The sequence below is a fragment of the Notamacropus eugenii genome, chromosome 7, assembly GCF_028372415.1.
Source record: "Notamacropus eugenii isolate mMacEug1 chromosome 7, mMacEug1.pri_v2, whole genome shotgun sequence".
Lineage (NCBI taxonomy): Eukaryota > Metazoa > Chordata > Mammalia > Diprotodontia > Macropodidae > Notamacropus > Notamacropus eugenii.
Window position 1 is genome coordinate 165,026,255 of NC_092878.1, and position 24,460 is coordinate 165,050,714.

Consider the following 24,460-nt stretch of genomic DNA (forward strand, 5'->3'; position numbering starts at 1 on the left):
CTCATTTTACAAGCAAGGAAACTGAGGTAAACAGGGTGAAGTGACTTGCCCAGGGTCACACAGATAGTAAGTGTCTGAGGCTGGATTTGAACTTAGGAAGATGAATCTTCTTGACTGCAGGCCCAGCACTCTCTGTACTGTGGCTCTACCTAATGCCCTTCTAAAGTCCCTAAACCCTATGATCTTAGACACAGAAAACAAAAATCTTTCACTTGATTTTGCTAAGATAAATTTTATTAATGCAACCTTCATCTTCAACATGCATCTTTCAAACCCAGTCATTAGTGATGAGTCAATATAAGTGGAAATCACAATTATGTTTAGATAAGATTTAGATGACAAAGAGTCTCTTATAATGGAAACCAGCAATAAGCATTGTTCAGAAGCTAACCCTGGACAGTGTGCTCTCCCAGCAAGCAAGCCTTTCCACAATTCCCTCTACTCAAATTAGAGCTGAATCTGCTGCTGCCTGATCCCATTTCATGCAATTGATCTGTGTGCAAGTCAGTCTTTGTGCAGGCTATGTATATCTATGCGTGTATGTGTATGTATGTGTGTGCGCAAGCACACATGTGCGAGATCTCCTGAACTCTAAAATGGCGGTCTTTGTGGTGGTAATTAAGAGATGCCACTAAAAAAGAAGGGTGAGTGGAGTAGAAAGAGTGTCGAATCTAATAGCAGAGCATGAGAATTCAAATCCCAGATCTGTGCTGACAACCAGAGGATGTTGACCAAGCCTCCTCTCTTCTCTAGGATTTCATTTCTTCTCCTGTAAAATGAGGAGGTTGGAAAAGATGACATCTAAGGCCCCCTCCAGCTCATAATTTGTGAACTTATGAATAGATTTGTACATTCATAAAACACACAAGGTGAGAAAAAGTTCCACACGTAGTAATCAAAAAGGAACATCCCGGGTAGCCACTTGGGATTTGACATTGCTACTGAATGCATACCTGCTCCGCCTCAGTAAAGTTGCATTTTTCTCTAGCTCTGGGAAGACTTGGAGGCAAGGCAAGTCTGTCCTACTACTTGGGGGCACTGTCCTTAGAAATCCATCCTTTCAGGGAAATTCTATTGGTTCAGTATGTCAATGTCCACTTCACTAAGATCATTCTTCATTCTTCATTAAGCTCATTCTTCAACTTGCTGGAGTACGAAGAGTATTGGACAGGACTCTGGAGACAAAAGTTCAAACCTCATTGCTGCCACTTGCTCTCTGTATGACTTTGTTAAGGCACTCCCTTTCTCCAGGTGGATCTCAACTTCCTCCTCCATAAAAGGAGGGTCTATAGTAAATGACCAGCCTCTAACATCCCCTCCAGCTCAAAAGCTAGGTTCCCATTCTAAACCTCAATTCCCCCCTCCAAAAGTCAGGGAGTTTCAGTATATATCCTCTAAGCCCCCCTTCCATTTCTCAATCTATGATTTAATGATTCTACACTGCAACAATTAGGTAGAAAGAATTTCTTGCTCAGCATTCAGGGCTCTAGACCTCAGCGGGGTCTGGTGCTGCTTACTTAAACCATCTTCCACTCTGAGGTCACCTCTGCCAACTATATATGACTTCCTGAAAGGTCCCCTTCAACAGACATCCAGCGGGTGTGATCATCCTGTCTGGTGAACACTGAATTCTTTGTTTCTCAAGCATTATTCTCTTCCTAAAGCTTGAAGACTGATAAACAGATAATTATTTTTAATGATCTTGAACTAGTTTTGAAAAGAGAGCAGAGTTCTGTAATGATACATTAAAAAGTAAAATGCACTGTTTTTTTCTCAGTAGAGTAGTGAAGATTATGGCTGAGCAATGCAGTATACAGTCAGACTCTGGTTAAATATTTTCTTCATAACAAAGAAGGCAAAGGTGGGGGTGGCAATACGAAAGGGAAGTGAACAAGTAATCTGCTCATCTGGAATGCATTCACTCCTCACCTTTGCCTCTTGGAATCCTTTATATGCTTCAAAGCATGGTCCTTGGGATGTCTCATCTGAGTTCTTCAGTTACCAGGACTGTGTTTTTCTGAAATAACTTGATTTTTTTTTGTCTTGATCTTATATTTACTGATTTGTATACCTGGTGTTTTCCCCCCATAGAATGTAAAATCTTTGAGAGTGGTGATTTGTTTGTATCCTTGTATGCCCACTGCCTGCCACCAACACGTGTATAGTAGGCACTTTTTAAAAGGCTTGTTTACTTGTGTTTTTAAAAAATTAACGAAACCTTTTTCTTGGTAAGTGAATCTACTTCATTCTAGAAAAAACAAAACTTGAGATCATAACTGGTGGTGTGTTCATTTAGCACACCACATGGGTGGTCATGGCTCCAGTGACTAATATAGCTGGCATCTGTGATGAAAGGACATGCATGGTAGCATGTATTTAAAACATGCAGGGTTGGGGGGCCAAGTCTTTTCTGCTAAACTCTCAGTATCCCCATACCAGACTGAGTCAGTGGGCAGCTAAATGATATGGTGAAGGTCCTGACTAGTCCACAGCAGGGCTGCCAATAAGAGAAGGGCAGAGAAATGGAGCCTGCAGGCACCATGGCTAGAATTTCTTAGGAATTCCCCATTATTACTCTGTGCTTCTGCATTTGGGAGAATTTGTGCTGCATCATCTTTCTTCTCGGCAACCAATATCCCTTTAAAAACAACACTCATCCCTTCTGTTCAGTTTCATTGCTGCATCATTTGAGTGATGACAGCAAAGATGTTGCCAATCTTGTGTTTTTGAAAGTCACACATTAGGATTGATTTTTCCCTTTTCCTTTAAAATTTGACATTCAGTGAAAGAGACCAGTGAAAATGACATTTCCTAGAAGAAAAGCTCACTGAAGTGCTTAACTCCCTAAGCACTTGTGTATACCAAAGAAAAAACTTCAATTCCTCCTGCTAAGAGTTATCTGAATGCTTTTTAAATTGACAGTTAATAGAATTCAAACTGAAACACTGAGTCAGGTTTGGACCTTGTTTTCTCCTAGTCGAGCTGACAGGGATTCCAAACAGACACCCTGAGCGCTGGTAGCCTGTTTTAAGAATCTCCTTGAGTGATGATATTCCTTCCCCATATCTAAGGACTGATTCCAGGGTTACATTGATTATAGTTTATGAATTAGAGCCTCAGTTTCTTGGTATGGTAGAAAAGATAATTCATGTATTGGGAGTCAGGGATCTGGGAATGAATCATGACTTTGCCACCTACTGCCTGTTTGACCTTGAGCAAGTCAATTTACTTCTCTGAACTTCAGTTTATGCCTGTGAAAAATAAGGGGTTGGGCTAAATGATCTCTAAGATTCCTTCCATTTCAAAGTCTCTGAGCCTGTGCCCTGCTCCTTGTAAGCTTAGTTTGTCTTATTTGCTTTCCTTTGCATTCCTAGCACTTGGTACAGTGAGTAGCATACACTAAGTACTTAATAAATGCTCTGTCTATCCATGTAGCTGTCTGTCTTTCTATTTATCATCTATTATCTATGTGTCTATTAAATATCTACCTGTCTATCCATCTATTTATCTATCCATCTGTCTATCTATCTATCTATCTATCTATCTATCTATCTATCTATCATCTATCTATCTATCTGTCTGTCTGTCTACCTACCTATCTGTCTGTGTAACTAACTATTAGGAGCAGCAGTTCTGGCTGGTTGATTTTTTGGCCAACAACTTTCTCTACAACTCAGTGAGTGACTACCATGGACAGTGGCAACCAGTTATAACTGGTTATTTCCCTAGTCCATTAAAATATATGACAACCCCCCTAGGGTTTTTTCCTCTCCTTCACATCAATACTCACACCCTATAACACATAACAGAAAACCTGCCTTTCAACAATTCTTTGGGGCAATGAGAAAGAGGCATGTCATGACCTTCATGGCCTCATTGTCCTTGAGTCTGAATCTGGTATCTATATCATGAGTAAGAGACATGAGTAATCTATCATGTTTATTTTGCTAGAGTCTATTTCATTCTTTAGAGGCACCATGGGGCAGTGGATAGAGTCATCTTTGGTGATGGAAAGACTTGGGTTCCCATCCCCTCTCTGGCAGATGTTGGCTACATGACTCTGGGCAAGTCACAACCTCTCATTGCCCCAGGCAGCCCTCTGAAACTGTAAATTGCAAAGAAGGTACTGACTTGCCTTGTTAAGAGAGAGTTTCCTCACTAGAAAGTCCCTTGTAGCAATGAAATCAGTCCCTATCCCTGTACCTATTTCATTCTTAGAAGGTCAAATACAAATTGATTAGACATGATACAATATGCACATTTTCCCCTACAGATATACAACTCTGTTGGTCTCAAAATAATTCTGGTGTTACTGGTGACCTTATCCTAAAATGTCCATTTCATTAGTCTCTTTCACACACTGTCTATAACTACTATCAGTTTCTCAAAGAAAATGGAATTTAATCAGATATGAAGCTATCAAAGGAAATACTTTTTAAAGAACCATCTTCTGGGGATTGTTTCCCAAAGAATTGGTGTATTGCCTTTGAAAGCCTCTCCCAGATTAGGCTCCTTGTCATGGATCTCCAAAGCCAGGTCTAGAAATCCTAGGGTATTCCTTCCTTTCTGTAACTCTTGGTGGCACCAAGGTCAGACAGGAGATCCAGTTCCACACATCTCTCACAGACATGAATTACTTAGCCCTTCTGGGAAACGTGATGACAACATACAGAAAAACAGGCTGAGAATGCCAGTAACCAACTCAGACAATTGCATTTTCCTCCTACAAATACGATCTCTTTTTTACCATCCCTTGCATGAGTAAGGAGTAGGGAACAGTAAGCACTGATATTTTGAGTCAAGGTTTGAATGCACATGTGTGTACTCTACCACATACTAAAATATACAGATGTGACTTGGGGAACTAAAGACCAAAAACAAATTAAGCAAATCTCTCACATGGAAGAATCTTGGAGCCATGTGAGCCAAATCTATTTCTTTTGCTGAGAACAAAAGATTGTCATGTCCTTCAGAATTGGTTGGATCAAGAAAACATCGCTTGATTTGGTCCATGGCTTAGCTGTTAAAACAGGCAGATTGTGAGTGCAGAAAGGTTTTTTCCTACGCTGGGAAAATCTCAGGTCTCCCGCTTCCATCCTTTTGGGTGTGGATTGTAGTTACCATCACTGAGGGAGAAGCCATACTCAGATTTGGTCTCCCTGGTCATCCTTTCAAACCCAGTCCTAGATGGCTTCCTGTAATAGGTGGAATATGGCAATGGGACATCATACTGGCTGTTAGCATAAGCGGTTCCCCTGGTGCTTTTTGGCAGGTTGGGGATGCCATTCTCCCTCCTCTGCAATGGGCCTAGGTTGGCCTTCTGAGCCTGGAGTGCATAGGAAACTCTGAGTTTCCAGTCCTCAGGTGGCTCTGGCAAGCTTTTTCTCTGGGCAGCAGAGACTACATTGGCCACGATGGATTCCTGGATATTTCTGGGACCAAAGGCATCATCCACAAGGCCGAGGGGTGACTTAGCAGCTGCTTCCCAAGGAGTAAGTCTCTTATTGACTTTTGAAGTCTCACCCACTGATTTGCTGGAGTAACTAGGGGAAGGTTGAAACATCAGCGGAGAAGTGGGAGGTACAGTGGCTGCAGCAGGTCTTCCAAAACGTGAGAAGGACTGTCCACCATCCTAGAAATAAGAAAATTGTTAATCAACCACATTGGATGCTGTCAAAAATAATCCTTGAGAAGGGCACTGTGTAGATAAAGGAGCAATATCTACTCCCACCCCAACATCCATGGGAATCCATCCTTCTCTACATGCCAGTCCTGGAACTTTGACTTTAGGCTTCCTCATCCTTCAGTCCCATTTCCATGTTTACACCAGCACATCACCACTGTCCACTGTCTCATCAAGGACAGCACTGGGGGAGGGAAGGCAGTCTCAAAACTTACTTCTGAAACTAATTCTATCCACATCTATATGTCATTCTCCCCACCTGGGGATGCTATATGATATATCTCTTCTAAAGACCACTGATAGTCATATAGAGGGAAATACTCTAATAACTACTGATCAAAGAAATGCAAATTAAAGTAACTCTGAGGTACCCACCTCACACCTATCAGATTGGAGGGAGAGAATTTGGAACTCAAAATGTTTTTTTTTTTAAGAATATTAAAAAAAATTTTTACATGTAATTGAAAAATATTTAATGAAATAAAAATATTTTTTAAAAAAAGAAGGAACAGACATTGAATTTGAAGTCAGAGAGCGTGGATTCAAATCCCCGCTCTGCCACTTGCTACCTGTACAGTATTGGTTCTGTCAGTACTGAAGATGCAAGCTACTAATTTGAACATATCCTTTGACCCGACTATACAACTACTAGGCCTATGCCCTAAGGAGATCAAAGAAAGAAAAAAAAGCCCCTATATATAAAACTGTTTATAGCAGCTCTTTTTGTGGTGACAATGAAGCTAAAGAGGTGACCATCAACTGGGGAAAGGCTGAACACATTATAGTGTATGAATGTAATGTAATATGGTGTCATAAGAAATTACAAAAGGAAAACTTTCAGAGAAACCTGGAAGTCTCGTATGAGTTGATGCAGAATAAGGTGAGAAGAACTGAGAGAACAATTTATACAGTAAAACAATATTGTAAAAATGAAAAACTTGAAAAGACTTAGGAATTCTCATGAAGGCAATGATGAGTCATGATTCCAAAGGGCCCATGATGACTCACACTCTCCACCTCCTGATCTCAGGAGGATGGTCCAAGTGCAGAACTGACATGGCCCCTGTGGGAATTTCCTTTACTCTGCATACTCTAATAAAAGACTTTTTCTTTTAAATTGTTGGGATGGGGGCAAGGAAGGTGGAAAAGAGGAAAACAAATGCCCACAAATTGGAAAATAAAATAAAGATAAAAATAATTTTTAAAAGAGACAAAAAATGGCAAAACTAAAACTGACAAAAATGCTTAGTTGGCCTCTGACAGCATCCTTGCTGTCCATCTTTCTGGGGATTGTAAATACTTGTTGATTGACTAACTACTTGATTGTTTTTTTCTTGTAGTCCCCTAAGCCCAGTTGGATTTTCTCCTTTTCCTTCATGTCTCTGCCTGTTTCTTTCTTCAATCTCTCAGTTTCCTTGTTGGTACAGGAGAGAGTTTTTCCAAAGAGGGCATCAGAGCATGGAACTCTGGATCAAGAAGTATTATGAAGGGTGGTCGCTAGTCAGACAATTAGAGAAAGTTGGATATGTGCCTGCAAGACCAAAGACCCTCTCTTCCTTCCTTCCTTCCTTCCTTCCTTCCTTCCTTCCTTCCTTCCTTCCTTCCTTCCTTCCTTCCTTCCTTCCTTCCTTCCTTCTTCCTTCCTCCCTTCTCCCTCCCTTCCCCCCCCCCCATCCCTCCCTTCCTTCCTTCCTACTATGAGCCATAGAGCACTAAGCCCGTGATCCAATGTGGGTAGGACTCCAATATTTTCTTATTCATATCCCTCTGATTCCAGGGGATTTCCCTAAGTTAACATCGCATCTTGTATCTGCTTCTGTTGCAGAAGCCATGTGGTACCATGAAATACACATAGTGTCTGAAGTCAGAAGACTTGGATTCAAATTCTAGCTCTGCCACTGACTGCATGATCTTGGGCAAGTTGCCATCTCTCGGTCTGTTTTCTTGTCTATTATAAAATGAGCAGGTTGGACTCCATGACATCTGAGGTCTATGAGCCTAAAATCCTTCTGTCCTAAGGTTCAGGTTGTTCTCTATATCCAGAGGTATCCAATGAAGTCACGTGTTCCACTTAGCATCCAGACATGGTCCAAAGAAATAGAAGCAAATAGAGCTTTAGATTTTGCCTGGAGAACTATGTGATGGTATCTTTCAGCCAAGAGGCATCCCAGACGATGATCATTTCCACTCTACATATACTTCTCATTTTGTTTCAGGACCCAAAGGTCCGTTTAAACCTCCAAGACTTATATGTTAATAATAGTGTCTCAATATCATCAGAGAAACATAATGTTGCAGGAAACAGAGAAACGTTCCTTATCTCCCATTCCTCCCTTGTTGCCTCTGAATGTGTTCTGGTCTCTCTCATATTTCATCCTTAAGAAATCTTCGTTAGATCCCACCTGCTTCTCAGACTGTCCTTCTATTCATCTCCTCTTTCTTGGCCAAAGTCACGCTGTTGCCTTTACTTCCTCACCTCCCACCCAGCTCTCCATCTCTTGTACTCTGACTTCTGCTCCTGCCACTCAACTAAAGCCATCCATTTACTGATTTCACCTCCATAACATTTCTTGCATCCATCCCCTCATCTCCTCACCCAGGACCACCTCTGCAGCTCTGGCTCTTACCCTCTCCACCGGGGACTACTGTTGCAGCCTCCTAAGTGTCCTCCATACTTTCAGGCTCTCCCTTTTTCAATTCATCTCCCATTTTGTTTCCCAAATAATCCAACTTGACCTTCCAGGCCAGAGCTTGATAAACTTGACTAGGTCCCTACTCCGATCAAAAACCCTCACTGGCTCCCTGTTGCCTAAGGGATGAAATTCAAATCGCTCAAACTGGTATTTAAAATCCTCCTCAACCTAGCAACGTGTTGGTTGGTTGGTTTGTTGGTTGGTTGGCTTCTGAATTTCCCCCCTTGCATCACTACCTTTCAGGCACTCTCAATGGTGGCCAAACCCGCCCCCTAGCTACTCCCAATGCTTGATTCTCCATTCCCGGCTCCATGCTTATATGGACTGTCTCACATGTCTGGGTCATACTCTCCTCTATTCCAGCCTCTCCACCTCTAGGAATCCTTCATGGCTCATCTCATACGTGATGCCTTCTCTGATTACCCTCTTACCCTACCCCACTTCAGTGATCACTGTTCTCTCTCTTCCTTCAGCTTTTATTGTTTGGTTCTTATTAGAATTTATGTCACATCTCACCAACCTAAGCTGCCTGAGGGAAGGAGCCACTTCATTTCTGAGGCAGGTAAGTGTTACAATGGAGAGATGAAGGACTTGGAGTCCTCAAGCCTTGAGTTTGAATCCTGACTCAAACGTTTAATAGACATGTGACTTTGAGGAAGTCAGCAAACCTCTCTCAGCCTCAGTTTCCTCATCTGTAAATTGGGTATAACAATAGCACCTACCTCACAGTGTTATTGTGAGGATCCAGTGAGGTAATATATGTATCGGAAAACCTTGGAAACCTTAAAGCACTTTATGTATTTTAGTTATTAGTCTGATCGCTATTTTTATATGTAAAGCACTTCGGAAACTTTAAAGCTAAACGTTAGTTACTCTTACTGCTATTTTTGTCTTTGTTTTGAATATAGAAGGGACTTTAATAAGTCCCTGTTAAATTGAATGAATGAATAGGCATTTGTTAAGTACTTACTGCGTGCTAGGAAGCCCCTAGGGGCCTGGAGTATGGAAGACCTGAGTTCAAATAGGACTTCAGACACTTACTATTTGGGTGACCCTGAGCAAGTCACTTCACCCTGTTTGCCTCAGTTTCCTCCTCTGTAAAATGAACTGGAGAAGGAAATGGCAAATCCCTCTAGTCTCTTTGCTAAGAAAACCCCAAATGGCATCATGAAAAGTCAGATATGACCCAAAAAACCCCATGACTGAACAACAACCACAAAATGTGGGAGGAAAGGTGTTACACACTGGAAATATAAATACAAGGACATGAGATCGTCCCTGACCTCCAGGAACTTACCGTCCATTGGGGAACATAACTTAGTTGGATTGAATTATTATGTCATCTTGAAATGAAATAATTATCAACACTAGGTCTAAATATCTAATTAACAGAATGAAATTTTTCCAGTGGCCTCAAACTAAAGGAAAATAGTGTTGCTGCCATGCATTGATTTAGTCTGTGCTCTCCCATGTTACCTTGAGCTCCTTGGTGCTTATCCATGCTTCTGTGGTAGAGAAATGTGCACACCCACATTCTCCATAAATAAGGAGGTAAGAGTCTATCTCCTACTGGACTGTCCCAGAGCTGGTGGAAATAAGGGCCAGAGCTTGGCTTGAGGGGCAGCCACAGCTGGCACATGACCTGGGGATTCTGAATGCCATATGGGGAACATTGAGTCTCTCTATATTTAAAGCAGCTTAATACTAAAGTGTGATGAGCTCAGCCTTGGCTCCTAAATCCCCTGGTCCATCCCACTTGCCCAATTCCAGGAAACAATGTGAAGGTTTTCCCATTGCTAGAGTCTCCTGTCACACTCTTTACTCCTCCCTGAGGGTTCAGCTCCTTGGATCCATTTCCTGACCTTAAGACACACTCGACCATGGAGAATTGGTCAGAACGTTCCATGGGCTCAGAGGATCTGGAGAAATCACTTTATCCTAGCTGCTCCTTTGAGGGAGGAGAAAACTGAGGCTCAGCAAGGTCATGGGAGCTGGCCAAGGTCACCCTGATGGTATGTGGCTGATCTAGATTTCAAGCCTAGGGCTTTAGCCTCCAACTAAAATGTTTCTTCAGCCGTAGCCAACTGGTTCCCTATGTCTAGTTTGTGCATTTTGGCCCTTCAGCAGAGTTCTACAGTATGCTGCGTCTTTATTTTCTTCTCCACTAACCAATGGCATTTCCAAGGATGTTCCCCCAAACTTCTATTTCACACAGTGCTTCTTTCCCCCAAATTTGTGACCATTTTTGGTGGGACTTCGGAGAAGGAGCTAGGGGAAAATGGACCACAAGAGCTTCTGAGTGTTAAAAACGAAGTGATCAGAGCTCAAGAAAGCGGGACATGTTTCTGGCCGTTCCAGTTTTTTCATTATTCTGATCATTTAAATTTGGAGATAAGTATTTGATCATGACCCCAAATATCAATATTTGATCAGAACAGGCAGTTAGGTGATTCAGTGGATAGAGCTCTGGGCCTGGAGTCAGGAAGACCTGAGTTCAAACCCAGCCTTAAACTCTGACTAGCTGTGAGACCCTGGGTAAGTCACTTAACCCTGTTTGCCTGTAAAATGAGCTGGAGAAGGAAATGACAAACCATTCGAATATCTTTGCCAAGAAAACCTCAAATAGATCATGAAGAGCTCGACACACTGAAAAACATGTGAACAGCAGCACACTTTGACCAGGACACAGGTAGAGGGCTGTGTTCAGTTCTTGCCCCCATTTTAACAAAGACATTGAAAGGTAGACAGCATCCAGAGGAGAGTAACCAAGATGGGGGAGGGGGGGAATCATGGCAGAGCAGGATCAATTGAATGAACTGGTAATGTTTAACATGGAGAAGAGAACACCAGGGAAAGGATTCTATCTTCTGCTATGTGAAGGGCCATCATGTGACAGTGGGATTGCACTAGCTCTGCTTGTCCTGAGTGGGCAGCACTGGGTCAGTAGAAAGTCACTAAAAAGGTCAAGTTCGTAGAATGATAGAATTCTAGAATCTCATAATTCTGGGGGACATCAGAGGTCCCCCATGCTGAGTCCAGAACTGTCTGTATAGCATTAGCTTCCAATGAAGACCTCCCATTCCACTTCAGGAGAGCTTTAACTGATGGGACGTTTATCCTTCTATTGGACCAAAACATTCTTCTCTGCTATATGCAGAGTCTTGCTCTCTGGAGCCAAGCATGTCCAATGTTTCTGTCACATGTCAGTCCTTCATGGACTAGCCTCTCTTTTTCAGGCTAATATTTCCTCTCTCCTCTTGCTCCTTATATTTCAGGCTCACACAATCAAAGAATCACAATACTTCCCAGTTGGGAGGGATTTCAGCAGTCACCCAATCTAACCCACACCCCAAAAGAATTTCCTACAAAATACCTACCTGGACATCTAGTCTTTGAAGACTTTAATGAGGAGGAATTCAATTCCTCTTGAGTCAGTCCATAGATAGCTTGAATTCTTAGGATGTTTTTTTCTACATCTCCCAATCTATTTCTTTCTTTGCTCCTAGTTCTTTATGGGGCCAAGAAAACAAAACTAATTCTTCTTCCAGATGACAGCACATCAAGACGATACCTGAAGACTTCAGAGTCTTCTCTCAAGGCTAAGAATTATAACAGACATTTCTGCCATTGCTTCAACCAGGCTTCATGTGGCATTGACTGAAGACCATTCCCAATCCTGTTTGTCCCCCTTTGGCTAATCTCCAACTTCTGATTGACCTTCCTTAAATGTGGTGCTCAGGACTGCACACAACATCCCAGATGTGGTCTGATTGCATGACCGTCTGGATACCTGGAACTAAGCACAAGCCTTCAGAAGGGGATTGGCCATCAACTGGTTACTCTACTTATTTCAAGACTGGTGGAAAGGGACAAAATCCTCTAAGTTAAAATGATATTGAATCTGCTTCAAATTTCCCAGTTCCCTGACAGCAGCAGTTCTGTGATCTCCACAAGTGACTTCAGCATGAACTCAATGGGAGCTACTGGCTTTCTCTCACTAGCTCCTCATTTATCTTGGGTCCTAATTCCTGGTTAACTAACTACTTTTTATGTCAGAATATTCTTCTAGGTAGAGAAAAAACAGGAACATAGAAGCAGGATATAAGAAAAAACTTTCTAACCACTAGAGTCTCTCCCAAAAGTCATGGGATCCATGAATTCCTCTTCAAGTCAAATACTATCTAATCCAACCCTCCTCATTTAACAATTGAGGAAACTGAGGTACAGAGAAGTGAAGTAACTTACCCAAGGTCATGGGGCATTGTAGATGGGAGAGTCCAAATTCATACCCAAGTCCCAAGGATGTATTGTGTCTTCTGCACCTGGCTGCCCTTTTAGAAGCTCAGTAATCATTTGGCAGGTTGTGTCCATCAGACTGTTCCCTAGGTGGCAGCTAAGACTCCCCTAATTCTCAGATGCCAAGATTTCTTGTAAAGCACTGCATGGTCCCTTCAAAGCTGAGCCTCCTCATGTTCTCTCAGAAGGAAACTGGACAAAGAAGTCCCCCCTCCACACACACACGCAGGGGTGCTTAGAACAGAAAAACCAACTTCTGAAGAAGTCTGGAAACCAGCCCCGGGGAGCAAGAAAACAGGATTGAAACTTGTTCCAAATGTCCTTTCTCTTATAGAAAGAATGGTGAAAACTGAAAGACTGCACCTGGGCAGTCTGTTTCCTGCCAGCACTGGATGGGACACCTGGGTCGCCAATGCAGATGTTTGTTTTTTTCCAACTCTTTCTCTCATTACGTCTATTGTCAACTAAGTCATCTCTCAGAAGCATGTATCTGCTCTCTAAACGCTCCAGGGAGATTAGGAAAAGAGTGAGGGAATCAGTGGCATTTCTTCTACCCCTTCAGTAAAAGCATTTTGTTTTAAAAGTCAGGTTGTTAATAGAATAAGCTTGTAGAAAGGCCAGCCCTCTCCTTCTACACACCATTCACAGGTCCTCACCCATAAGAGACTTTGGGCAGCCCCTCCTCTCTCACATCCAATTCACACCCAAGTCTAGACGTTACCCCTCCCTCGGGATGTCATTGGTCTTCTTTGAGAACCAAGGATGAACTAGTAACAACAATGTGGAGTGCTGTCGCCTCACAAATAGAGAAGGATCCTGCAGTCAGGAAGACTGGTTCAAATCCAGCCTCAGACACTTCCTAGCTGTGTGACCCTGGGTGAGTCATATCACCTCTGTTTGCCCCAGTTTCCTCAACTATAAAATAAGGTTAACGATACCGCCTACCTCCTAAAGGTTGTTGTGAAAAACAAAAGGGATATTTGTAAAGTGCTTAGTACAGTTCCTGGCACTTAGTAGGTTTCTTTGTTTTCTTCCTTCTTAAAGGCTGAAAACTCAGTTTAGTCTAATTTGGCTTTCTACCAAAAGGGCTTAGAGTCGGGAGAAATCTTTCTTCAAAATCTTCCATTGACTTTACAAGCTGTGGGGTCATGAGCAAGTTATTCCTTTTTCTCATCTATGAAATGGGTATAATGATACCTGTATAATGATCCCCACCTCTGAATGGGTACCGAGAGTAGTATAATAAAAACATAGGAATTTTTGTTATTTCTAAGCTGTAAATATTTTATATCTAGTCAGTTAGCCAATAGCATTTATTAAGTGCTTACTGTGTGCCAGGCACACAGTAAGAGATATAAAGAAAGGTTTGAAAAATAGCCCTTATCCTTGAGAAGCTCACATTGCAATGAGAGAGAAACTGAGGCCCAGAGAGGTCAGTGACCTGAAGTCACACAGTGGTGAGTGACAGAGCAAAGGTTCCACCATCTGCCTCCATGCCTTTGCAAAGCTCCACCCCAGGACCAGAAGGCAGGCTCTCCTTCCTGTCCTCTCTTGGGATCTCTCTGATTTCAAGGTTCAGCTTCCTCCAGGGAGCCTTCCCTGATCCTCCCACTTGGAACTGTTCTCTTCCTCTTCAAATGATCTTGTGTGGATCTTTCTGTGTATGTGGCACACACACTTCTCTGTGGAGGGTTGTCTCCTTTGGATTGTCAGGAGTTAGCATAAAGAGATAGAGAGATAGATGGATGGATAGATAGATAGGTAGATAGACAGGTAGATAGAGAGATGGATAGATAGATAGATAGATGGATAGAAGGATGGATGGATGGATAGGTAGCTAACTAGATAGATGAATAGAAAGATAGGTAGATAGATGATAGATAGAGATATTTCTATATGTGTATATATGTGTATGTATGCATATGTGCATATATGTCTAGACATACACACACACACACACACATATATATATGTATATGATGAGGAGGTGACTGACTTGTGATTTCATTAGTAAAAGGAATTCCCACAGAGAAAATTCTCTCCATCAGCATAGACCAAGAACTCTTCTGTAACTTAACAGACTTAGAGATTGACTTCAGGGCCCTGAGAGATTGACCATGTTGGCCTTGGTTGTTCTGCAGGGATGTGCCAGAGGTGAGACATGAAACCAGGTCTTCCTTTGGCCGATCTTGACCCTTCTAAGGCTGACCCCTCTAGCTTCACCTTATAAATCTTTGTTGGATCGAATAAATTTGTGTCTTTCTGATACAAATTCAGGATAAGAGAGTTTGCATTTTGAATTTAGATGAGTTTTGATTACAGCAGAAAGGATCAAGGAGCAAGAGGATAGAGGAAAGTGCTCTAATAACTTGGAGGGGGGACAAGAGGGCCTAGCCCTCAAATTTATTGGTATAGAGAACTCATATAGGAGGAAACTCTCTCAACTGAGGTAGGTCAGAAGCTTCCTGCAACTTGAAGTCTTAGAAAGATGCTTAGCGCACTGAGAGAGATCTAGTGATTTCCCCTGGATCACCCACCTGGCATGCATCAGACTTGGCTTAGAGGCCAGCTCTCATTATCCATGCCAGTCACACCATCTTGGAATCAGGAGACTTGTGCTAATACCCTCTCTATGACACGTGAATTCAAGTCACTTTTGCCCTCCGAGCCTCAGTTTCTCCATCATAGAAATCTTAGAGAGTTACTGTTATTTTCCAGGTAAGAATTTACTGACTCCGAAGGCAGAAGACACCAGCCCCCTACTACTGATGAAACTTTCTCCTTCTAGAATACTTTCCACGTACTTTCAGCATATTCTCTCTATAGTTAGGCTAGCTGACCTCTCAAGGCTCTCTTTAATGCAGTAGTTCTTACAAATAAAGCCTCTGAAGTCCAAACCCATTTTCATTTGCTTGGGGATGGCCATGGGGGAACACATAGTGGAAAGGGGATTTGCTGCCATCTGCTGGCCCTCCTGCCGTACTCCTGGAAGGCCCCTTCCTCCAGCACTACAAGCTGACCCATAGGAATCAAAGCTGGCTAATGCTATAAAGACAAGCTTGGCTATAAACAGGAAATTCTGGGTGCAGGGAAACCTCCCTCGTCCCTTGATGATCTAAAGGGTGAGATGAAACTTTTAAAGACTAAACAATCAAATAAAGAGGTCTGAAAAATCCCCATACATTTTGCCTCAGTTTCCTCCTAGGTTTAGAGTTGGAAGGGATCTCAGAAACCATCCATTGAAATCTTTCATTTTATAGAGGAGGGAAATGAGGCATCGAAAAATAAAGTGACTCAACCAAAGTATCTCAGGTAATAAGGGTCAGAGGTGAGATCTGAAACCAAGAGAGTTAACTCCAAATTCAGGACTCTCTCCTATTGTACCTTACTCCTTCTTTATTGGCTAGTAAGAGGTTAGCAGTGTTCTAGAACCTATGAGAACCAATTGCTCAATATTCATTTTGGAAATTGCAAAATGCTACAAATCCAAGCTTGGTTGATTTTTTTGTTGATTCCTAGACTTAAGGAGGGGGCAGATTGGTGGCATAGTGGATAGATTCCTGAGCCTGGAGATAGGAAAATCTAAGTTCAAATCTAGCCTCAGACAATGACTAGTGGTGTGATCCTGAGCAGATCACATAACCTCATCTGCCTCAGTTTCCTCATCTGTAAAATGAGTTGGAAAAGGAAATGGGAAACCACTGTCTTTGCCAAGAAAACCCCAAATGGGGTCAGAGAGAATTGGACACAATTGAAAAGGCTGAACAACAGCAGAAGAAATGGAAACCTGTTCTGAATAATCCTGATTGGCTTTATCCGAGTGAAGGAGGGGCACGTGACTGTGATCATCAAAACTGCTGATTAGGAGCTTCCCCCACAACCTCCCTCAGGGGAGTCTTCCTTGTTCTTCTACCTCCTTTCCCCTCTGCTAATGCCTTCCCCTCCATGATAACCCCACCCCCATCTACTCTGAAATGTATGTCATTAATTCTACTCGTTGTCCTCCTTTAGAAGGAGAGCTCCTTGTCCTCTGAATCCCCAGCAGGTAGTACATTATCCAGCATTATTTGCTTACTAACTGACTGACTGACTTTAGGAACAGGGATGAGATTTCCTCTTGTGAATACAATTTCTCTTGAGAAATGACCTTGTAGGTATAGTCTTAGCAAGTTACAAGAGCACAAGGGGTTAAGTGACTTACCCAGGGCCACACAGCTAGTATGTGTCAGAGCAGGGACTTGTACCTAGGTTTATCCTGGTTCCTTGGCCAGCTCTCTATCCACTATGGTGGGCTGCCTCTCCCATGTGCAGTGGGAATAGTACCTTAAGACAGAATTTTGTGAATTATGGGGTATGGGAGGGTAGATGAAACCCCTTCAAGAGAACTGTGAAGCAATGGTCCAGATACCTGGACACTTTCAAGTCCGTGTCTCACAGAAATATACTGACTTTTAAAAGAGAAATAGAGTTCAAATCCAAGTCCACAAACACCCAACTAACCAAGTGAATTCCTCTCAGCTGATGAGGTTGAGCAGAAGTAACCACACTACTGGTCCTTCCTTGGCCCCAGTCGTTGCCTCCTCTGTCCCTTTAGAGAAAGCCTTGCCACAGGGGCACAGGTCAGATGGAGGGGACTGGCACTTAGGGACTTCAGTGGCAGGAAGGGGAAGGGAGAGCTCTGGCCACCTCCTGTGGATGGGGGAGTCATATCTGACTCTTCATGACCCCATCTGGGGTTTTGTCGGCAAAGATACTGGAATGGTTTGTTATTTCCTTCACCAGCTCATTTTACAGATGAGGAACTAAGGCACACAGGGTTAAGAGGCTTGCTCAGGATCACACAACTACTAAGTGTCTGAGGCCACATTTGAACTCAGGAAGATGAGGCTTCCTGATTCCAAGCCCAGTGGCATCGCAAATCCTCAGACTCTTATTATCGGTGTGATCCTAGGCAAGTCACTTAACCTCTCTTTGCCTTAATCCTGGAGAAGGAAATAGCAAACCATTTGAAGTCCATGTCTCACAGAAACATGCCCACTTTTAAAAGAGAATCAAAGTTCAAATCCAAGTCAACAAAAGCCAAACTAACCAGGTGAGTTCCTCTCAGCTGAAGAGGACTAGCTGTATCCTTGCCAAGAAAACTCCATGGGCAGTATCGGAGTGCTATGGGCCACTGGGTCCCAAAGAGATGGACATGACTGATCAACAACAAGAGGAAGGGTCAGAGTTTTCTTTTGAACAATAGGGGCCATTGCTGGACAGGGCCAACATCAGAGATTTTCTTACTTGACTATGCAAATTTATGAGAGTATGGTTTGTAACTGAATAAAATTGTTGTGAGTAGAAGCTTATTTCCTAGGTAATATATTCCTTTTTTTTTTCCAGTGGTAGAGGAGGGAGAGTAGGAGAGAGAGAAAATCCATTTGTTAATTTAAAAAAAAAATAAACGTTGACGAAAAAATAAAGCATATTGAGTGAAACGTGGTGAGGAAAATGAGGCATTGCTATAGAGAGTCTGGAAGCCACTGCCTGGAGGAAGTCACCCTGGAGTGAGGAGGCCATGTAGGCTTCTGAAAGGAGGCCTGATTTCAGTGAGAGGAGCTGGGATCTGGGCTCCCCTTCAGCCCCTACCAGTGTACAGCTGTGGTCAAAGCCTTTCCCTGGGGGGGGGGTCTTTGTTTTCCCATCTGTAAAATGAAGAGGCTGGATTATATGATCCTATGATTTGGAGTTAGCAGGATTTCCTAAATCTCAGAATCTCCCTCAGCCTTGCTCAGATAATCCCTGGGCTTAAGAAACATCTGAAGTCATATGTACTTTCTGGAACCAGACCTCAGAGCCATCTGAGGGCCATTTATCATCCCTTGTCCCAAAGGCAGCCACCAACTCAGTTCAAGCGGATTCTTCACAGCCTGCTTTTAGCAACAAACCCTAGTCTCAAAGAATCAATGGCTTCAAAGGAGACACTGAGCTTCTGTCCCATGATGACGCTGAGCAAGGATGAGAACATCTCTCTATTTGCTATTCTCTGCAGCAGCTGATCTGGCCAGATCTGGCACGGCTGACCTGGGCACCTGTGTGCACTCAGCTGCCTACCTTGGAGAGCTCATAAAAGCAGAGCTTTGCAAACCTGTAAGTGACCTATGATTCTGTCACCAATATGGCCAAGTCTGAGAAGCTTGCCATCAGGTCGGCCAGAGTTTTCACCCACAGAAACTCTCAGACTATCGACTGAGTCATAAAGGAAATTTATATTCTGGATCAATGGAAGGAATATCCAAAGTCAAGGAATTACTGATACTTAAATTATTAATGTTATCAATAAAAAAAATGGGCAAGCCTGGACCAGAAGAGGAGAAAAGGAAACCCACACAGACAGTCTTGTAAGCTGTATCTTGTACAATTGTAAAAGAGACCAGAGACTCTCCTGGAGAGGCGGCTCTTTGCTCCTTACACATCTGATAGCAGATGGAGGCTGTGTGTCTGGATTGTCTATAACATACCTGTCTTCACCCTCTTTATAGAAAGGCCTAGGTGACTAAAGTAGTTTCTTGGTGGGTCAGCTGGTATGGATGTGCCATTTATTGGACAGAAAGATTGGCAAAAACTCCAAGGGGAGCTCAGAATCAGTGACTCCTAATGGACCTTTGAGATCACCTAGTTCAAACCCCTTGTCTTTGGAGATCCAGAAAAGTTGACATGGCATGCCCAAAGCCACATGGGGAGCAGCCCACCTTGGTTCAAACCTAGGTTTTCTGCTTTGGCATACAAAGCTCTTCTCACCGCATGCCCCACTGCCTCCCTGTTAGTTCACTGGCTGTTTGGGTGGTTGGCACTGCTCTCCTCCCCATCTAAATGATTAGGCCAACATGGAAACCAGGGAGATATAGTGCCCCTGGGGGTAAATGCAACGGCCAGTATTGATATTCCCCGGACTTTCACAGTGCTGATGAACACTGGGTAATCTGAATAATTGGTGGCCTAGGTGATAGCAAAGAGTTGCCACCCAACCCATGGGGGAAATCTTTACTTTGTTGCCACCCTCTCTGCTGCTCTCTCCTCTCTCTCTCTCTCTCTCTCTCTCTCTCTCTCTCTCTCTCTCTCTCTCTCTCTCTCTCTCTCTCTCTCTCTCTCTCCTCTCTCTCTCTCTCTGTCTCTCAAAGGCAGTCAGGGTTAAGTGACTTGCCCAGGGTCACACAGTTAGTAAGTGACTGAGGCTGGATTTGAACTCCTGTCCTTCTGACTGTGACACAGGCTGCCCCAAACTTTTACTTTCTAAAAGCTATCTGAAGTTTCTTGCTTTTTAGTATTTTCTATTTCTAGGATGAAAATGTTTCCCTCATTCACCTGGAGTCTCTAAATTCTGGGACCATATCCATCATTTTGTTACCCAGAAATCCATTGTGAGATAGATGGGTACATTAGAAGCAGCTAGATGGCATGGTGGCTAGAGCACTGGAGGTGAAGTCAGGGACAGCTAAAGTCAAATCCAACCTCAGGCAGTGTCTGGGTAACTGTGAGCAAGTCACTCAACTCCTGCGGGCCTCAGTTTTCTCATCTATAAAATGGGTACAATCAAAGCTCCTCCCTCTCAAGGTTGGCCTAAGGATAAAATGAAATGCTATTTGTAAGGTGCTTTGCCAGCTTTAAAGGGCTATATAAACGCTAAATAAACAGCAGTTTCCAAAGGCATACCTACTTTTAGAGTCATAGGAAGATAGAGCTAAAGTAGCAAGGGACCAGGGAGGTCGACTCGCCTAATCTCATTTTACACATCAGGAAGCTGAGACCCAGGAAAAAATCGTGACTTACTCAGGGTCACAAAACTCAGAGGCATCTGAGGCAGGATTTGAACAGGGGTGAGTACCAATTCTGTTTCCCTGATCTCTCAGGGAAAACCTTGGCAAAATGTTGTTTGAAGATCTAGAATTTTACTTCATTAGCAAGATGGTACCTTTGACATCTAAGGCTGGAAGGTGGATGACTTTCCATCTAATGAACCTGTGTGAATCTACCTATGCCTAAGTGTAAGAAGTGGGTATATTTGAAAGGGGCCAGACTCCTTCCCCCTCTATGCTTCCCCCCCCCAAAAAACCATAAGGACAGAACAGAGTGAGGTTCCCATCAGCCTTTGCCACCTAATCCTCAGGTGATTTTTGGTTGTTATTTTCCCTTTCTAAGCCCCAGCTTCCTTTTATTCAAAATGAGGGGTGGGGCTAGATCAAAACTGTGGCTGCCAGTGGGGCTATCAGCTAAGACAGCTTTCTGGACTTCCATTCAGGGAGACCTGAGTTCAAAGCCTGCATCAGACACTTGCTAGCCATGTGACCTTGAGTAAGTGACCAAAGCCCCCTGTGCATGACCTTGGGAGGGTGACTAAAGGTCTCTGGACAGTTTCCTCCTCTGTACAGTGAGAGGCTTGGACCAGATAACCTCAAAGCTGCCTTTTAACTCTAAATCTAGGATGCTGCGATTTGACGGGCTTGACTCTCCATTTCAACTCTTTGCCTTATACTCGCAGGACACTGTGGAATCCTGAACCTGTTGCTCTTGGATTTCTTTTTAGTGGGGGTCAGGAGCAAAGATGAGAAAGGGGCCTTGGCCTCAAATTCATCCATCCACCAATATCAGACCAGGTTAACCAGGGAGCTGCCATGCCATCCAGTGGGAGCTGGAACTAGCTAATCCCATTCTGATCTACAGTTTACTCAACCAGTGGCATTGCTAGGGAGAGAAACAGTGTACTGGAATTTATACATCAGTGGAAAGGCGTGCTGATGTTATGGATCTGGCTTTCAAAGGATGGAGGCAGAGCCTAGGCTTAGCCACTTAGGAGCTCTATGATCTTGGGCAAATTACCTTACCTCTCTCAGCCTCCATGGAGGTTATGATGCTTGTCCACCTGTCTCACTGGGATAGGGCTAGACCCTGCTCATAGAATTACAACAATGGCTCCCAGAGCACTGGAAGGCTTCAGTAATTGGGAAAGCAGCAGTAGAGATGGTATTTACTCCTGCCTTTCTGTTTTCTGTTGGCTCCAGATCTTTTAAAGTTCCAGGGTTCTCTCAAGGGGCAAAATGTGGTCCACGGGCAGGTTGCCAGGGGAACACAGGGACTTTTTAAAAAGACCATTTTGTACATAGTTGGTGAAATGAAAAGCTGCACTGGTCAACTGCAGAGGACGTTTGGACTTTTTGCTATTATGCGCTAAGCCAGGGGTTTTAAACCTATGGTCTGTGAACTTTTTAAAAAACTTTTTTTTTCCAAAAAAATTATAATTGCATGTAACATAATTGCTTTTCTTTGTAATTCCATGTGTTTTATTTTATGCATTAAAAACATGATTCTGAGAAAGGCCCTTTGAGAATTGAATCCGTGCCCCCACATCCACTATTCTGATTTTCCTGTTGGGTAAAATAAGGCCTTACCAAACTGCAAAGGATGCCATGATGCTGAATGGGTTAAGAACCTTCCCATCTAGGGAGACTCAGGAATGGTCATTCCTTAGGTAGTGGCTTAAGGGGCAAAAATCAGTGCCACCTCTTACCCTGAGAAGCCCTGCCCACTCTCTGGGCACCTCAGAAATTCCCTAAGCCTGTATCATCATGGCAAGCATCCAACCCTAGGGGGCAGGAAATCCACAGAACTGGCTTCTTCCCCACCTGGGGCTGATGTAAAAAGGGTTCTGCTGCATTTGAGTTTGAAAGGCTTTGATTTGAATTCCATACTTGCCACATTTGGCCTAAGGGGGCCTTGGGCAAGTTAAATCTCCTTGGCCCTCAGACCCTCAATTATAAATTTGAAGATCTATCCTAGATGACCTCAAAGATCCCTTTAAACTCTAAATCTAGGATACTGGGACTCTACAGGGGTGAAATATTGGGTAGTCTTTCCCCTCCCTTCAGTCCCACCCCCCCAAAAAAACCTCTCAAAGCATTTTGTCAGACTTCCTTTCATGGGCAGAGGGTGAAAAGGCAAAGAGTATTTTATGAAAAATGAGTCCTTGGGACATAGTAGCTCAGTTTGTGTTTGAACTCAGGAGGGGGATGGGAAATGTGCCTTTATTGGCATAAGGAAGCCCTGGATAAAGAAATGCAATGCAAATAAACACCTATCTGTGATTTGTAGTCTTAAAGGGTTAGTTAAAGGTAAAGTGAGGTGCCCGGGGTCACACCGCCACCGTGTGTCAGAGGCAAAATTGAACCCAGGGCTTCTTGGCCCTCGGTTCTCTCTCTATCCACTATGCCGCATTGTTTGTCCCTTTGGATCTTTTGTTTTTTTAAACTGACGATGACAAAACAGCCAGGGCCCTTGGAAAGGAAAGGGAAGAGGCCATTCCATTTTCTTTCCTCCAGTAGTATTGGCTTTCCCAGAGACAACCCTACTGTTTTATCATGTGCTTCCCTCTTGTGTTGGTGGGGAACACCTGACAGTAAGAGGCAACATTTGGGGAATCTTCAGAGATGGCTAAACCAGAGAGAAGAACAGAAAGGCCTTTGGCTGGAAGGTCAAGGGTTAACTAAGCTGCTCTCTACCAAATGGCACTTGGTGAACTCTTGAAGCTCCCCTGGGAAAATGAGACTGCCCCATCTCCTCACTGGAGTGTTTGGCATTCTTCAGCAACATACTCCTAGTGTTTTACCCCTCTGAGAAAAAAGAAAATGTTTCCTAATTAGTTCATCCAGTCCCTGTAAATATTGGCCATCTGCTGTTCTGGCACCTCTAATCTAACCTAAGGCGTTGCCAGCCTCAGTTTGCTTACTGAGTCTTGGAAGAGGGAGGCCAGGGCTAGCTAGATTAGTTAAGAACTTCAAAACCTTCTGAACAGCAACAAAATAGTGGTGGCTTTTGTTTTAGAATCCTAGAAACTGAGGTCTGGAAAGACTCTTTGAGAATCAAATCCCTGCCCCCACATCTACTACCCCCCTTTTACTGATGAGCAAAATCAGGCCTAAAGAAATGGTATGACTCCCTCAGATTCACAAAGACTGTGCTGGATAAGACTAGAAGGCAGGGGTCTTTTCAATTCAGTATGTGAAATGAATAGATCTGAGGACTGATATTATGACTCAGAGTCATCTATGCTCTATCATGGGAATGCAATTGTTTCTTTTACCACTAATAATGTTTATAAACTTCATTTATATCATTGGTATATAGGCTGATTTAATTTAGTAGAGAAACAGTATATAGTGTAGGACTTTCCTCTTCTCTAAAATGAAGGGGTTGGATCAGTTGGCCCCTCAAGGTGCCTCCTAGCTTTCAGATTACTTGACCCTTGGGAGAAGTGCCCTAGTCCAGGTGACTTGGTCCTAGCAGCATAGTGGTAGCAATCTGTCACCATTAGCTCCAAATCATGGCTCTTCTGGTTGGATCTCCCTTACAGACAGAATCTCCTTCTTGCACACACAGCTCAGCCCTGAATCACTGGGATCCTTGATTAGCAGCGTTTGACCTCCTGCTCTCCAAGGAACTGGTACCTCTTTATGCCCAACTTATTTGCATCTTCCTTTTGAGACCCTGGTAAAAGGACAAGGGTGGATCCCATTCCTTCTACATCTCAGTCAATAGCATTAACTGGCTGATTGGCTGACCTCGAAGTTTCTGAACTATCTCCAGAGCCTGACTTTCAAAGCATTTTCTTTTCTAGGGAATGCCCAGAGTGGGGTGTGAGTTTAATCTGTGTGTTTCCATCACTGATTTACTAAAGAAAATGATGGATTATGGGATGGTGCCCCCATCCCGTGGCTCTTCCTCCAGATGCTGCCTTGAAAACAGCAGGCATATT

General features: G+C 43.3%; 1 protein-coding gene across 3 annotated transcripts in view; it reads right to left on the reverse strand.

Annotated features, from left to right (window-relative positions):
* Positions 1-212: 212 nt before the first annotated feature.
* SYNPO2 (synaptopodin 2) overlaps positions 213-24,460 on the reverse strand; it is a 203,156-nt gene continuing 178,908 nt past the window's right edge. For all 3 annotated transcript variants that reach the window (XM_072625367.1, XM_072625366.1, XM_072625368.1), the window contains one exon: positions 213-5,632. In XM_072625367.1, the coding sequence (XP_072481468.1) occupies positions 5,078-5,632 (555 nt within the window). In that variant the 3' untranslated portion in view covers positions 213-5,077. The remainder of the gene's footprint in view (positions 5,633-24,460) is intronic.